General features: G+C 40.1%; 1 protein-coding gene across 2 annotated transcripts in view; it reads left to right on the forward strand.

Moving 5' to 3' along the window:
• The window catches only part of DOCK1 (dedicator of cytokinesis 1), a 257,844-nt gene that overhangs the window by 186,961 nt on the left and 54,431 nt on the right, over window positions 1–16,452 (forward strand). For both annotated transcript variants that reach the window (XM_032190845.1, XM_032190846.1), the window contains exons 34-37: window positions 8,968–9,053; window positions 9,240–9,396; window positions 12,614–12,654; window positions 13,899–13,989. In XM_032190845.1, the coding sequence (XP_032046736.1) occupies window positions 8,968–9,053; window positions 9,240–9,396; window positions 12,614–12,654; window positions 13,899–13,989 (375 nt within the window). The remainder of the gene's footprint in view (window positions 1–8,967; window positions 9,054–9,239; window positions 9,397–12,613; window positions 12,655–13,898; window positions 13,990–16,452) is intronic.

The raw sequence follows: 16,452 nt of genomic DNA on the forward strand, positions 1-16,452 counted from the left end.
GAGCAAAGACAGATGTCTTAAATTTTCACTGTGACTCAGGAAAGGAGTCTGCTTCGGAGCTGAATTGGGCATAAACAGAAGCCTGATAATGTGGCAAAAGAAACTATAACCTGTACAAATTTATCATCTGTACTATCTTACAATTTGGATACTCTAAATCATTTTGGGGATTTTTAAGAGGGAAAAAGGCTATCCAATCAGTGGCAGTCTATCTTCATGCTATATCAGCACTGCAAAATCAAAAGTACTATTGGAGCTTTTTTATTTTATTTTATTTTATTTCAACATGCTGAAGGAAGTCCTTGAATAAGCACATACAGTCTTACCCTGATAGCATCCTCTTTTGAGAGACAAGGAGAGTGGAGGAGAGTTTCTTGACATCATCCATTTTATGTTCTTTCCCTTGAAACTTTACCTTATGGATTGAGTATAAGACTAGCTAGGCCAGGTAGTTTCATCATATAAGCCAGAGTATCTCCTTTATACAGTGAAATGTCTGTCAGTTCAGGATATGACTTAGTGAAATTTGCAGTAAAGTTTGACATGTGTTGTTTATTTTTTTCTTCATGTTTGCCTTTGCTTTCTTGGATGATATATGTTTTTAGTGAATTATTATCCATAACGAACCCTTAATAAATCTGTAGCCAGAATAAAGGAATATCTGCATGGAGAGACTTAAACATGGGGAAATGACACCAGCTATATTACTTCGATTTGTTTTGTGCTGGATGCTGTATGGAAAGGTGGTGAACTGTATTTTGGATCCATCCGATTATTGCGTAATCATCCTTTTTTATGTTTGACTCTGATGATACTGTAAAGATTGAAATGCTCACTGGGATGCCATTTAAACACTTTCATGTCAGATGCTCTCTCTGTTACTTGTCATTTTTTATTTGTACAATTATATGGATCATCAAAAATCCGAGGGTAACTTTATAGCTAAATTTATGGCCCTGTATTTTCTTGACAGAAGAAAACCAGCTTTGTGTGGAATAGTTGGCTGATTTTAATAAATGAACATCTTAAATATTTCACACAATTCTTTTTGCCTTTTGAGAAGAAAAATGCTTCATGCTGAAGTCAGAGATGTCTTGGATTGTAGATACTCGGCATATATTTCTCGTGTCAGTGTAGCTTCTTTCTTTACGGGCATAACATTGAGATGACAGGTACAGAGGTAATAAACCTTATTTCAGTGCGTTTGGAGTGAACAGTTATATCTAATGGAATAATCAATCTATCCATTTATAATTTTGCAGATAATGTAGTTGTGTGCATGCTGGGGCTCTCAGATTGGTGTTCTGGGAACGAAGATCACAGCCAATTTCCTTGGCCGTCTTTCAGCTCTCACAGCCTTGTATACATCCAATTTCTGCAGTCAATCCTGGTGCGCTCTTGTTGGTTCCCCTTTTGCTTCTTCGCACCAGGATGCGGGGGCTGACCTTATCTGTGAGGCAGAGGAGGCGTTTGGCACCTCAGTCTTTTTGGTGCCAGGTGTAACTTGTCAGCCCCATTCAGCAGCAGCCCTGCATCTTCTGACGTGCATGAGACATCTGCATGCCAGCAGCAGAGGTGTGTGGGACACCTCGCGTAGACCCCATATGAGCTGTCCCCCTTCTACAGAGCCCCTGTAGCATCCAGTTGGCGATACAGAGCCTGTGAAAGTTTGCAGCCAAGCAGAAGAGCTAAAGGTTTGGTGCCATGAGCATCACAGCCTGGTGTAAATCAAAGCTGTCTGGTGCCATATGGAGGCTGAGGTAGAACTGGAACTGGTCCGAAGAACCAAACAAATGCAATTCCCGGGCGTTCCCAAACTTTGACTGTATCATCTGTCTTGCAAACCAGAACTTGTTTATTAACTGCAGTGGTTTGTCTTCTAAATGATAGAAATAGATAAAAAATAGTTTATTTAAATAGTACCAATACCTAGGTAAGTGTTCGTACTTAATCGGTCAACGTAACACACTGCGTTATGTTGTATGTATGCAACTCTGCAACTACTAATTATTATTGTCCAGCCTTGCTTTCAAAGAGGAGTTCAAAACTGAATGGTTGGCTGCTGTTAAACTAATCTGCCAGAAATCCAATTATCTAACCTTATTAGTCACATCAATAAGGGTTTAAATTGGCTCCACTTCTCCAGCAGATGTGCAAACCTCATCATGTGTGGGGGAGGAAATGAAATCTTTTTGCAGAACTTCTATGCTGTGATGCCTTGTGTTATAAACAGACAGCTTTCCCCGTGGCTGGTTTTATTTCAGTGTGAGTTGGTTTGCCTGGTAAAACCAGTAACAGAATGGGGATTTTGTTCTTCCAGTACATATATAGCCCTAGGAAGAAGCAGAAGATGAATTCCCCTAAATTAAAGGCTGGTTGAATTAAAAGCTGGAGTTGCCCACTTTTGTCTTCTTCCTTTTAATGTGCTTTGAAGCCTTATATGGGCTTCAAAGTAGCCTGTACCTCAAAGCAGGAATCTGATGCTAAAGTCTGTGTGGGACTGAAGCTTCCCTATAGAAGAAAATGCCTTCTTCTCCGCTCGCTTTTTCCCCTTTGCCTGTTTTACTGGCAAGCCCTCCAGATCAAAGGGAATATGTCCGAGCCACAGAAGCGATGAAAGAGAATTGGTTTGATTGTTCAAGGCCTGGTCAGGTGAGAGTGATGGATCCCATGGTGGCAGCAGGAGAGAAGGTTCATTGTGAAACAGTTATTCAGCTGAAATGTGGAATTTGGAGCACTAAAAACCCCAACCTCCTGCTTTTGTGTCCTGTTCCTTCCATCTCTCGCTTCCTCTAGCTCCCTTTCATAGGTACGTGCCAGTTTGCCTACCCAAAACTTTAACTTACCTTTTCTGGCCCTGTCATTGCTGATTTAATTGTTTTCTGCTTGTTTTGAGTTGAACCAGTTCACAGGGAGGTGTGAGTGCAGGAACTGGTACCAAATAGACCATGGAGAACATGGGAGGAGGCAGAGGGAGACACCTGTCTCTGGCAGTAGGGAGATGTGCAATGGCTTTTCCCTGTCTCGTAGCACTGCATCGTAATGCAATTTCATTTAATTGTTCTGGTACAAATTAATAGGATAAGTAGCTTATTTTAAGAACCCAAAATAACTATTAACGAATAAGGTAAGGGGTTAAGCAAGAAGCATTACCCTACTATTTCTTCCCCAATGTTATGACATCTCATCAAATAATAAGGAAGCAGCCTTATTACTTCAACAGCCCTTATCCTTCAAAGTAAAATGAGCTGTACCTCCCACTCCGCAGTAGTGAGCATGCAGGAATTAGAAGTCCCATATGTCTAGTTTTCAGGCTAAACAGCATTATTAAGGGGGATTGTCAAAGTTGTCCAGTGGTGTTAGCATCAGTGGTAGAAGCATGCAGGCTCCAGCACGTGTTCTTACACTGTAAGAGTAAGGAGCTGTGCAAAAGTAATGGTCTGAGGAAAGAGCCCCAAAACAACACATTTGTCCCGTTTTGTACACATTGCAACAACACTTAGCATAATAGAGCCGTGGCCAAAAAGATAGAAAAATGATAGGGAACTGCATAACGAATGAATGCATAGTGCAAAGTCATATAGAAATGCATAGTCAATGAATGGATAATGCATGTGATTGCAAAAATAAAACTATGGGTGCGACTAAAGTACCTCTAGCTAATGTTCTGCTGTGAAGAGAATTAAACGAGGAGAGATGGGAAGGGGTAAAACCCTTTTAATTCACTTCCAGCATTTACCAGTAAATCCTAGTATCACTGAGGCAGCCATACCAGCATTTTTATTTGCTCTGTAATTTCTTGTTGTTTATCAATGAATTTCAAATTGGTATAATTCACCTTAATTACAAATAGTTACTTTACCTGGGTATCTATCAACTTTTACAACCTGTAATTTCCTTGTAGGTTTTTTTTACCAATTCTAAGCCCTGTGTTAGCCTCCCTCTTTCCACACTATGGATTTGAGGACAGAACGCAAATTAGTGACTTGCGTTAGGTTCTGTGATGCTGCACATTGTCCTTTGTAATCCCACTGAGCATGCAAATTCAAATAAATCATCACCCCAAAGGATTAATTTCAGTGGGTAATATTTTTAGCTATCTGAGGTTAATTTTATTTATTTTTTTTTTAATTTCCTTTCTGGTCTTTTAGAGAACACCGGTATTCTTTCCTCACATAAGAGCAAGGAAAAAACCTAATGTTACAACATGCCCAGAAACATCTGAAATGGCTTAATATGAAAAGGCCATTGGACCCGCTTGCCAACCAGAGTGCTGTGGAAAAATAGGAGACAGAACAGCTGAAACTTTTAGGAATTACCAAAGACTTCTGTAGTGGCCTTTGAATGAAGTTTTACAGTATCTGTGTGCTATTTCTGCTTTAGAGCTAATTTCTAGTGGTGTTTTTCTTTCACTTGAATCTTATATGGCAAATTCATTATTATCCTGTAACTAAACAAATCTGTAGCAGCTTGGAGGATTGAAAGCCCTCCTCATCTACAGCTTGATTAAATTGTCACTCAGTGCTACAAATGTAGCCCAACAACGCTTTAGGTAAACCTAAAACCAAAAGTGATTAGTTGAGCTGACACTTGAGGACTCCAGATAGCTCAGGTTGATTTGTAACCACCGTTTTCTCCAGATGAGAGATTGTAGCAGACAGATGAAGCAGTGGATATACTCCATGCTAAAGTTCAAGCACACATCCTGAAGAGAAGCTGAGATCTTGATCAGCTGCAAGCAAAAGTTGATGATAATTTCCTGTTATCTTCATAACATCACCCCTTGAGCTTTCACTGTCAACAGAAAGATATGAACCTAGCTCATCGTTAGTGCCAGATATATCCCCTAAGCCTCCAGAAAGAACCTCAGCAAGTGTAACTGGCTGTAATATGAACACGGAAAATTTGGCACTTCTTCACTTGAGGGTAAATTCCATTATTATAACTGCAAGCATGCTTGGTGTTAATTTATATGTTTTAAAAAAAAAAGAGAAGGAAAGTTGGAGAATTTTTCAGCAGATGCTAGCTGCAGTGTCCCAGAGCCATTAGCTTGGGCAACTCCACGACCCTTTCCTTCCCCTTTCCTGGAAGACAATTGTTGCATGGACCACACCCCATGTCAACAAACATTTTTCAGAAGGGAGAAGGAATTTTAACTGTATTAAATAATGTTTAGTTGTCAGGGCTGTGTGATATCACCTCCTTGATACATATGAAGAGTAATCGCAGAGCAAACAGTCCTTTCCCTTAAAACCCCAGAAATGTCACAGCTCTAGCTCTGTTCAACCCAAGAGAGCCGTTACGGAAATAGCCCAACAAAGTCTAGATTTACAGAAATTTAAGTAAAATTGTTATCGGGAAATACTCGTGGTCCTGTATGGCAAATGTAATTGCTCTTCTTCATATGAGTAATTTCTTACTAAAAAATACATCACCTACAGGCTTCTTGCTGGCAGCAAGTGTCATTTTTCACATTGGTATAGAAAGTCAATTTCTTTTTGGTCTCATTAGAGAACATGAATTCGGTGACTTCTCTGTTTCATCGTCGTATTGCCTCAGCGTTTTACTTGACACGTCCTTTTACTACGGGAACATGTTTCAGCTTGGGTTTGCCTCTTAGAGGGGGTGGATTGCATTATTCTTCCTTTTCTCATTTTCCTGTCATTTTTTGAATAATGGATTTGTGGTGTTAAAAACCTTATTTCACTTCACTTTTCATTCATTTTTTTTCACAAAGAAATTAGTGCAGCACTGGAAGAAGTTACCCAGAGAGGCTGTGTAGCCATCCATCTGGGGAGATTTTCAGTACTTGGCTAAGAAGGTCACAGTTGGCCTGATCTAGTGTTGGCAATACTCTTGCATCACCTGGAAGTTTGGACTGAATGACCTTCAAGGTCTCTTTCCAGACAGCGTTTCTGTGATTTTTTGGATCATTTGGAGTACAGAAAAGCATCTTTGAAATGGTATAATGTGATGTTTTGGTTTTTCATCTTCAGAACCATCAAACATCATAATACAAATTGTTTTAAGATGGAATATCTGTTGTTTGGGTATTTAGTTGGTTTTATCACTATATGCACAATGCAGTCTCTGGTTGGGGTTCCCTGACGGCTTGCAGTTGTGTTGTGCGTGTTGTTAGACCGAATGCTGAACCCACACAGAGCCGTAGGTGAGCAGGACTTTTCTGCACTTACTCATCGTGATAGCTCATCGACACAACTCAGAACAGAGAGGTGTTTTTTTTTTGTTTTTTTTTGTTTTTTTCTCTGTTCTTAAGACAATTTTGGCAGGTTGCCATATGGCATGTAAAAATAAATTTCCCAACTCAGATGCAGAGGACAAAAAAAACTGGGGTGGCCGGTGAAGGTAGGAGGAGATGTGAACATTACTGCAGCGAATGCTGAGAGGATTGTGGAGTCTTGGAATGGGGAATAAAAAGTGTCCTGGATCTGACTGTGGGCTTTACATTATAGTAACAGCAGCTGAGCTACTGCAGAGCCACTTAAGATATTCAGAGATTGAGTTGGCCTAATAAAGAGTCATGTTTTGGAGTTCTTTGCTGCAATTTAAACAAACAAATCCTCTATACCAGTGTATATAGTTCTGCCTAAAAAAGATTTCTCTTAGCAAAGCAGGAACATCTCCACAGCTCGTGGCCGCATTTTGTATGCGGGTTGACCTTGGCTGGGAGCGTGTATATTCCCAGCTGCTGCAGGCTTCAGCAGGACAGGAGCAGCCAGGAGAGCAGGCAGACACGTCCAGCTGAGGGGGTAGCTGTGATGCTTCTCATCACACCTATTGCCAGAGGCTTTTTCTTGTTCTGCTCACGTTTAGCTTGCCACGTGCACGAAGCAGCGGCTTCGGACAAAGAGACTGTGACAGAACTAAGGGCAAATGTCTGTTTGATATTTGATAGAGACGTTGTGATAACCTCTGCTGGCAGAGGGAGGACTGCGTGGGCAGAGCCCAAAATGCAGCATGTCTTGGCAGCAAGACCAGTGGTGGACGTAGCTACGCCTCCTCAAAGTGATATAAATTAAGGTGGTAAAAAATACTCCCTTATCGTCAGAGTTTCATCATGACACAAGTCTGTTGGCAGGGGATATGTGATCTCACACTCCTTGCTGAAATAAATATGCCAGCAGAACTTTACAGCATGGACTAAAAAAAAAAAAATTAAAAAAAAAAATGCAGCTTCTCTTTATAGCCAAACCAGTCTGAGCTGCACTGCTGGACGGAGATAACAGCTCGTCTTCCCCAGCTGAGCCCATGGAAAATCCCTGTCCCCTGTTGTCCCCAGATGCCCCTGGGGTGGTGCTGTGGCCCTGGCACTTGGCACCCTGCTTGGCATGTCATGGGTAAGGCCAGGGCTCCCTCTGCACTGGCATCTGGGTTGTTTTGGGGTGCTGCTCCCTTTGCTCAGGTGCCTGGTGCAAGGCCTTTGCAGAGGCTGCTGTGCTGGCTGGATCTTCTTGATTTTATTTTTCAGCACAGATTTGAGGTAAATCCCTAGCATGTGGCCTCTGTTGTACAAGTCCTTGAAGCTGTGCTTCTTGCCTCCTTGCTGTGTCCCTGGTAAAAGAAAAGTCCAAGTTTGCCAACAGACTTCCACCAAAAAAGCACATCCTCCAGTCACAGAGAGCCCCGGTGTGAGGTGGCTCTAACAGAGGAGCTGTTGTCACTGGAAAGTAGATACTCCAGGCTGTGGAAATATTTTATAAAGAATAAGAAGTGCTGTTATGTTATGGGTACAACTTAGAGGTGGGGAGCTATGACATGGAGAAGTGGCTTGGGTGGAGATGCAGGAGCAGGCCATGGGCTTTGCTGCTGGGCCCGAGTGGTGGAAACGCGCCCTGGGGCTGAAGGCGTGTCGTGCTGGCAGGCCCTTCTTCTTCCATCTGTACATTATATGCTGTTAATATTAACTGCGGATGCAAAGAACATCTCCTGACATTTACAAAATGTTAGCACGCTTTGTTCTTGTGCGGGTGGCCCTTCGCTTCTCCTCTGAGCTGTTCGGTGCTGTTGTGACGGTGACAGGGAGAAAACTCAGAGCCAGCGGTTCTGTCAGCAGTGGGATCCTGTTCCCCTGCAGCAGGACCTCCCTTCTCACCCTGGTTCTTGTGCTGGGGTCTCTTGACAATGAGTGAATCACTGTGTGGATGCCTGTGCTTATTTAATGTGGATTTAGGAGTTAGATGACTAGATCAGCTCCTGATCTAGCAGTGGACACAAAATGGCTCTTCCTTTGCTAATCAGGTTCATTCCTAGCCTGGCCTTAGTCAAAGCAGCAGCAGTAAAAGCCTCAGTAGCCATTAAAAATACAATGAGCTACCCAGGTTGCATTTAAAACATGTTCTAATGCCCACTTAAGTTCGCATTACTTCCCAAATAAAAATGTTTACTCTTAAGCTGCTTGAAACAACTCCCTCCTGCTCTGCCCTATTAGCACGTTGACTGGGTTGTGCCACAAAATGAGTGATACCTGCACTGAGCAGGGATGGTAACGATGCCAGGGAGCTCGTTTGGCTGAGGGATCCAGCTGGCTGAGCAGCCGTAGGTGTTACCTCGCGTCTGCAGCAGAGCATTCAACATGTTTGCATTTTGCTTCCATCGCTGTTGTCGCCGTTGTCATTATTGCAGGGGACATTCTGTGTCTGTCTTTTTATTTCCCTTGCCCTAGTTCTCGTCATTAATCTCCTTATTTAGTTTTGCCTAACGCAAATATTTAAGCTTCATTTAACAACATGACCAATGATTTCTTCAACAAAAAACCCTTGTAGGGCAGCAGATCAGAGTGGATAGTCTAATACCAGAGATTGCAAACTCTTAAAAGTCAATCAAGCTTTAAAACAGTAGCTAAACATCTCACCAAGATACCCAACCAATCTGTGAACCATTGAGACTACAGTAATAAAGTGAAATATTTGCCATCTGATTATTTACGCTTGCTTTGTTTAATTGTAGTTTGAAAATGAGATCATCACGAAACTGGATCATGAAGTGGAAGGAGGCAGAGGAGATGAACAGTACAAAGTGTTATTTGACAAAATGTAAGTGTTGATCAGTGGTGAGATTTATGTCACGGGGAAGTCAGGAGAGAGGGCAATTAGACTACAATGAACTTTGTAGCCCAGAAATAATTAAAATCTGTTAATGATGCACGATATTTAAAATTGCACCTGAGTCAAGGTTTTTTGTGTGTGTGATTAACAAGGCATATGTAATTGGCTTTTCAGCCTCTTAGAGCACTGCAGAAAACACAAATACCTTGCTAAGAGTGGAGAAACTTTTGTGAAACTTGTTGTCCGCTTAATGGAGAGGCTGTTGGACTACAGGACCATCATGCACGACGAGAACAAAGAGAACCGCATGAGCTGTACTGTCAATGTGCTGGTAAGCAAGGAGTCACCTGCCTGAACTGATCACTGCATTTCTAATTTTACACCTTTAACAAAATATTTCAGTTAAATCAGAGTATGTGTTAAGATTTTCATTCCATCTTTTTTTTTTTTTTTTTTCTCTTAATGAAAGTGAATTTATGGAAACTTGGGTTATTATTTCCTTAATTGATTTTAAGAAAGAATTTAAGAAGGAATGTTTCAGGACCGGACCTTTGGGGGTATTGGTTGATGTTTACAATTTACATATGAACAAAATTATACAGAAAAACACTTTACACACAGTATTGGAGTAATATGCAGTTTGCAAACCCATTTGTATTCTACTTCTGAATTCAGAAGTTTTCAACAAAGTTGTGAGTTATTGTTTCATTGAAAGCAGAATAAACTTTTTTTTTTTTTCCCCTCACTGATAGGAAATTACCTTCTCTTTGGTCCAGAGTATACAAATAATTTGAGAATATACAAACCTTTGTCCATTTAGCTAGAGTTGAAGGCAGCAGACCCATCATGCTTTTTGCTGGAAGCATTAGAGTATGAGATTTTATTAGCACAAAATCAGGGCATATGGAAAAATGGTCTTAAAATAAAGTTTAGAGACCTCTGACATAGTGCTAGTTAGATTTGTTGCTTTGCATTAAACTCTTAGCAGTTAAGCATTCATAGCTTTCATCCCCATAACATTATCAAAAATTACTTCATTTCAGTGTGTGGGGTACAGACTGTGCTTATCGCCTGACGTGATATGGCTGATAGATTTCATTCAGGCTGGTTTGGAAAGATCTGAGTAAATAGTTTGTAGCTTTTAACACTTGCGAGCGCTGCAAATGTCCTCAGCTTGCTCACTGCAGCCTTTATGCCTCGCTATCATGTAAGCCATAAATGAAATGATGCCCGTCAAAATGGGAGAGAATATAGAGGCATCAAATCAGAAATTGGGTTTTTATTTTTAGTTTGTTTTTCCTCTCTGTGCACATCAAAAAAAATCAGAACGTTTAGCAAATGGGAAAAGAGGAGGGATGCGGAGAGTTGTCACCAGCTGTTGATCTAGCAGGTGCCCTTGGTTGCCTGCAGAAAAGTCACGGTGTCCTCCTGAGCAGAGCTGGAGTTAGAAAAACCTGCCAGTTCGCACCAGGCAAGATAGGAAATAAAAAAAATCACACGCACCACACGCTCCAAAACATGACAACAATATATATAAAAGTAGGCAAATTTCCGAAGGAAGGTGAAGTTATTTCTCTTTCCCTTCATTATAAAACTCCTGAGACCCTTCCTGGTAACTCTTGCCATGCCAGCCCCAGGGGAACTGGTAGCCCCTTTGGGGGGTTGTTTTCCCTAAGTGTCTCTAACAGCGTCTCCTGATGGTGATTCTGTCACCTGAATTTTTCAGGTATTTGTAGGTGATAAATTTTGTGGGTGATGTACTGTCGTCAAGTTAAATCACTGTGAGTTATCCACGCACCGCCCTGCCACTGAAGTCTAGGGGAAATGTATGAAAGCATCAAAGGGCAGAACTTTGCTCACTTTCAGTAGCCGTGATTTAAAACCTCAGGTTGATTTTAAAGTCCCATTTGCCCTCCAGGGCCAATACAGTCTTTTCATCATTCTCCGTGCACCTGAAGTGAAATTTATGCCTTTACAGGAGTCTGACCCAGAGCCAATACTCAGCATAATTCCCACTTGAGGGCTCAAAGAGTTCTTAATTGGGCCTTTAACAATGTACAGGCTTTCACAGGATTAAGTTTGCCTGTGTTGAATATAGTTTAAGTCAGAGGTTTTGATATACATTTAAGCCAGTGCTGATGATTAAAAAAATATTAAAAAAAAAAAAAAAAAAAAAAAGCCCTATCTGCTCCCTCAGCTGCTTGTTCCTGCCTCTGACAATCCTGGCAAAACACGAGTGCAGACAAGATAGCAGAGGAGATCAGAGGAGGGATCCTGCCGAAAGCTCCCCACCTTTCCCACACAGGGGTGGGCCAGCACAGGGAGCATGGGAAGAGCACCCAAAGGTGGGGCAGGAGCAGGGAGCCCTCTCTGGGGAGAGAGAGCCTTGGGAAACATAGTGGGGTCAGTGCCAACCTCCTGGCCGAGCCCCCTCCTCTTTCTGTGGGTTTCTTGCCCCTTCTCAGGCTGCTCTGGAAGGGCAGCAGAGTCAGGATAATGGGACAAAATGGCTTTACGTTATTGATCACCCAACTCAGAAGTCTATTCTACATAAACATAAAAATTAAAAAAAAAATGAATAGCAAACACAAATAAAGAAAGCAGACTATAATTTTCTGGGGAGTGTAGTTTCACCTGGTTCATTTTGTCTTGTGGGTTAAACTCAAAACTAGTGAGCAGCTATGCCAACTGATATGATACGTCCCCTAAATAGTCTTTTGCAGCTCAGTGATGCGTATTCTATCACAGATGTGTATTCTGTCACATATTTTAGGTTCTCTTTGAAGGGGAAGGTTTTGTATTGGCCTTATGCATCTATTGGTATTGGGCTTATGCATTTTTTCCTGACTACTCAGGTTTAATTCAGCCCTGAAATACATTGTAGTTCAGTGAAGGATAAATTTCCTTGTATTTTGTTTCCTTATTTTTTTAACTTTTGAAGGCAAACTTTAAATAAGATTCAGGAAAGCCTTTAATATCTTGCCCAATTTATCATAACCTGTATTTACAATATTTGCAGTGTTAACTAGTTTATCTCAAGACCAGAGGCATTCAGACATTTCTGAAGGGAGCAATGAGAATGCGTGGCATATGAAACCAGATAAATAACACTAATCTGCCTTTTTATTTCCAAGGAAACTATTAGAATTCAAGGGCAGGTGATGTATTGCTCAGCTAAGGTTTGGAATTTTAAATCCGTAGAACAACTGTTTCTTAAAAATTAGGTTTTTGTATATTATGAAATTTCAGCTGCAAATGGTTAATGATGTGTGACGTGCAAATGCCAGAAGCCAGTTTCTACCGGTACTGCTCTCGCAAATTCTTAACCTTTCCAATAAGACATAAGTCCTAATATGCTACATCATGAAACATCGCAGCATTAGATTTTGTAAGTTAAATAACTTGTGTGCTATCACTAGAGGCAAATTTCATTTTGCGGTTTTGAGGTTGATGCTATCCGATTATGAATTTTTAATTCCTAGCATGTTCCGTATGTGTTTCTGGCTGTGAAATCAAAGACTTTGTAAGGAAATTATTTTGTTTTTCAGAATTTCTACAAGGAGATCGAGAGAGAAGAAATGTACATAAGGTTTGTAAACACGACCACTGACAAATTCTGCTTGATTGACTGTAGCGTAATTGGAGAAAATTAAGCTCTTATTTAGCAGTCAGCTGGGGGCTGAAAGGGAAGAAGTAATGAAAAAGCACACCTCTACTGAACTTCAAGCTCAAAAGCTCATCATCACTAAGAACAGTGAGCATTAGAAATTGGCCTTCTGAGATCCTGAGAGGTTTTTTTTGTACCCCTCCTCCAACCCCTTCAGTTTTATAACAGTGAACAGGGAAGTACAAATGCGTGTTGTCACACGAGGAAAATAAGTCAAAAGAAAACTGGCCAAAGAAATAATTTTACTTCCTGGTGAGGTAGGAAATATGTGAGTTGGGGAAAATGGGCTATTAAATAATCTGATGACTAATACTTATTTTAAATTTGAAGCTTTTGGGAACCCTTCAAAATCTGTTTTCACACAAAGTGAAAATGGTAATATGTTGTTGTGCTTTTTGTAAACCTCAGGGTTCCTAGACCTCTATTTCTACTTTGGCTTAAAATTGGCTAGACTGTTATGCTAAAATGATGAAGTTTCTCTTTCACCGCTATTTGAGCTATCTAAATGTTATTTGTGAATTTGTTCTCAGATGTTATCTTTTGGGAAGAATTTTCTCTAGTAAACTCACTTCCTGTTGTTTTAAATGGTTTTAATTATTGCTTTAATGATTTGAAAAATAGATAAAAACTAGCAAAAAGGCAGGATTAGTAACCATGAACGTGCACATGAAGTTGTGGGTCGTGGGTCTGCCCTGTTCAGTGTCTGTACAAAGACAAGTTGTCTCTCACTGCCTATCTCCCACTGAAGTTCTCTCCTATTTCTGTTACTAAACTCTTGTAAGAGATTTATTTATTTTTAAATTGCCATGAAAAGCAAGCCAACAAACAAACGAAGATAATCCCCTTTCAGAGATGTGCTGATATTTAAGTCAAGGAAGAAGACCTTTCTCTGTAGCTGAACACTTAGAGCAAGATCTCATGCACAAAATCTGTACCGGATTCATCACTCTTCACAAGTCATTGGGATAAAAACATGGTGGAAATGCAAGTGGTCATGAAAGTTTCCTGACCACAGACATATGAACTTTAAGAATTAACCCTAGATATATTTAACTGTTTGAAGATAGAGTTGAACTGTTATAGTCTCCACAGCCAACTATTTTTCATTATTTGGTGACATTTAATAACCAGCCTGTTTTAAGAACCAATGCTTTTCTTACTTGCAGGTATCTGTACAAGCTGTGTGACCTGCACAAAGAATGTGATAACTACACAGAAGCTGCCTACACGTTGCTTCTTCATGCAAAGCTTCTTAAGGTAAACACCAAAATACATTGCAAGTTTTGAAGATGATGTTAGCAGTACCAGTTGTAGTCTTGTTTTCACCAGTTTTGGAACCTGTACTTAAAACTGGTGAACATCTGTGCACTGCTTCTTATTTCAGTTTCATCTTTTGCGTGTGTAATTAATTAATTACTACGCAGGAAACCAACCCTCTGCCATTGGTGCATATCAGAGCCTGGTTTACTGGCCTTGATCTGAAGTGTGCAGAAGTACAGTCAAGTACAGACCACAAGTCATAAACTGCAAAGCTGCAGGATAAATTTATTTTAAATATCCAAATTATGTAGCGTATGGAGACATCTATTTCATATGTCAGTGGTGAATGTTTTGTAAGCCTGAGGTATTATTGCTGAAGCCATGCTAATGGGAACCCTCTTGTAAAGGAAATGTATCTCATTTGATGCAGTGAGTTGCTCTTAGCAATCTATGATTTAATCTGAGCAATCCCAAGAGAATCTATAGTGTAAAATGTATATTTTGAAAAGTTGAAAAGTGGAGGGTGTTAAGTGAAGTACTTCTAAATGATGTGCAGACGATTATTTGTACATCAAAACTAAGAAAACTGCATCCAAACTATATTAAGACTAAGTACGGTGCAGACCGTACTTTTACAAGTTAGATGAAGACACTGAAATATATTTGCTGCATTTTAAAATAAATATAGGGTTATTGCTCAAAGAAAACAACAGTAAAATTCATCTGGAGTGTAAAACCACTGTACCAATAGCTTTATGCATTATTCAAAGCGAGGGCAATTGTTGGACACGGCCTGCTGGATGCAGTTACTTCTCTGGTAATGAAATTTTCTGTTCTGAGACACGTCTCAGAGAGCTAAAGATCTGAGGAGAAGGCTTTGACACCTTCAGTCACGCAGACTGGTGCAGCCGCTTGCCTGTGGGTAGAAGTTGGAGCGAGTAACTGGCTGAGTCTGTGGCTATAAAGATCCCTCTTGTTCCTGCTAGGGACGTAAAACATGACTGCCAAATTGTGTAATACTTGCTTATCAGGCATTACATGAATGAGCCTTTTAGACAAGATAAAGCATTGCCTTCCCCAGGTGCTGCACTTTCCAGAAAAATGATGGAACGAACAATGCCATAAAACGTCATTCTAACTTCTACCCTTTATGTCTTGAAATCGTTAGTCAATATGCTTCGTATGATTTTAAATTAGAGATTAGCCAATTTCATTTTTTTCTTACAGAGTGTCTTGAGAGACTGGATGAGCATCTTAATATACTCCTTTAATTTACTGGAAATAAATATCCAGTTTTCTTTTATTATACTACAAATCAATAGAAGATGGCAAATGTAAGGGTAATATTTATTGTAGGTTTTTATCACGAAGCAGATGTTTGTTTATAAATAGACTTACATTATGGTTTAGAAATTCTTTATTGTAGAAGTGTATTGATATATCTAATGTAATATCCTGTTCCTTCCAGGAGTTAGCAGTGGATGGAGGAGTTCAGTGTCGCTTAAAAAGCAGCAGTATTGTGGTGTGTGTAATTTTAAGCAATTGAGCTTTTATTTCAAGCCTTGAGGACATGATTTTCAATGACACTCCTCATTGGCGTATGTTACATCATGTTGATTTTAATGGGATCACATTTAGGTCAAGAATGAGAGCTTTCTAGAACTTCACCTTTAAATTTGCAAGAAGGATGTCTCTGGAGAGAGAGCCACCATAATTTTCTCCATATTGCTGCGAGCTGGTGAAAAAAAAACTTTGGAAAAGAGAGTTTTTATGAAATAAAATAAAAAATTTGTAATTTTTAGTCAAAATTAAGATACTCAAAACTAACAGAAGCATGCTGAGAAAAGTACCATTGCATTGGAGACTCCATGAAATTTGTCTCCTTCATTGACATGGCTTTGCAGTACAAAGCTGTACTGTCAATGCAGTGAAGAGTTGCATGGTTTTAGGAAGGATTAAATAAAAGGAAAGGCTTTAAGAGAGCCATAATAAGAGAAATGAAGAAAGGTTCTGTCAATGAGAAATGTGAAGTGCTCTCTGGCTGGCCTGTCAAAAAGAGCTCAGCTTGATTTGCATCAAATGACTGTCTTAAGGGGAAGAAAATGATATTAAAGAGCCTCCTGTGGCCGTTTAAGGAAAAGATTATAGGAACTAAGAGTTCAAAGCTGCAGTCAGACGTATCTACATCAGGTAGTCAGTACCCACTGAAACACATTACCAGGGATTGGGGTGTAATCCTCAGTCCCTCTCATCTCCAGACAATGTCATTATGTGCTTTTGTAAGATATCCTGTAACAAAACATGAGCTGTGCTTAAGTTAAACACAAACATTTTGGCCAAATCTGAAATAACTGGATGAAATTTAATAATATAGAGGAGGTAAAACTAGGTGATGTAACAGCAATTCTATGAATAAATCTGTGAGTTGATGATCTTTGTACGGATCTCTTCTTTTCTGAA

Source organism: Aythya fuligula, chromosome 7 (assembly GCF_009819795.1).
Source record: "Aythya fuligula isolate bAytFul2 chromosome 7, bAytFul2.pri, whole genome shotgun sequence".
Lineage (NCBI taxonomy): Eukaryota > Metazoa > Chordata > Aves > Anseriformes > Anatidae > Aythya > Aythya fuligula.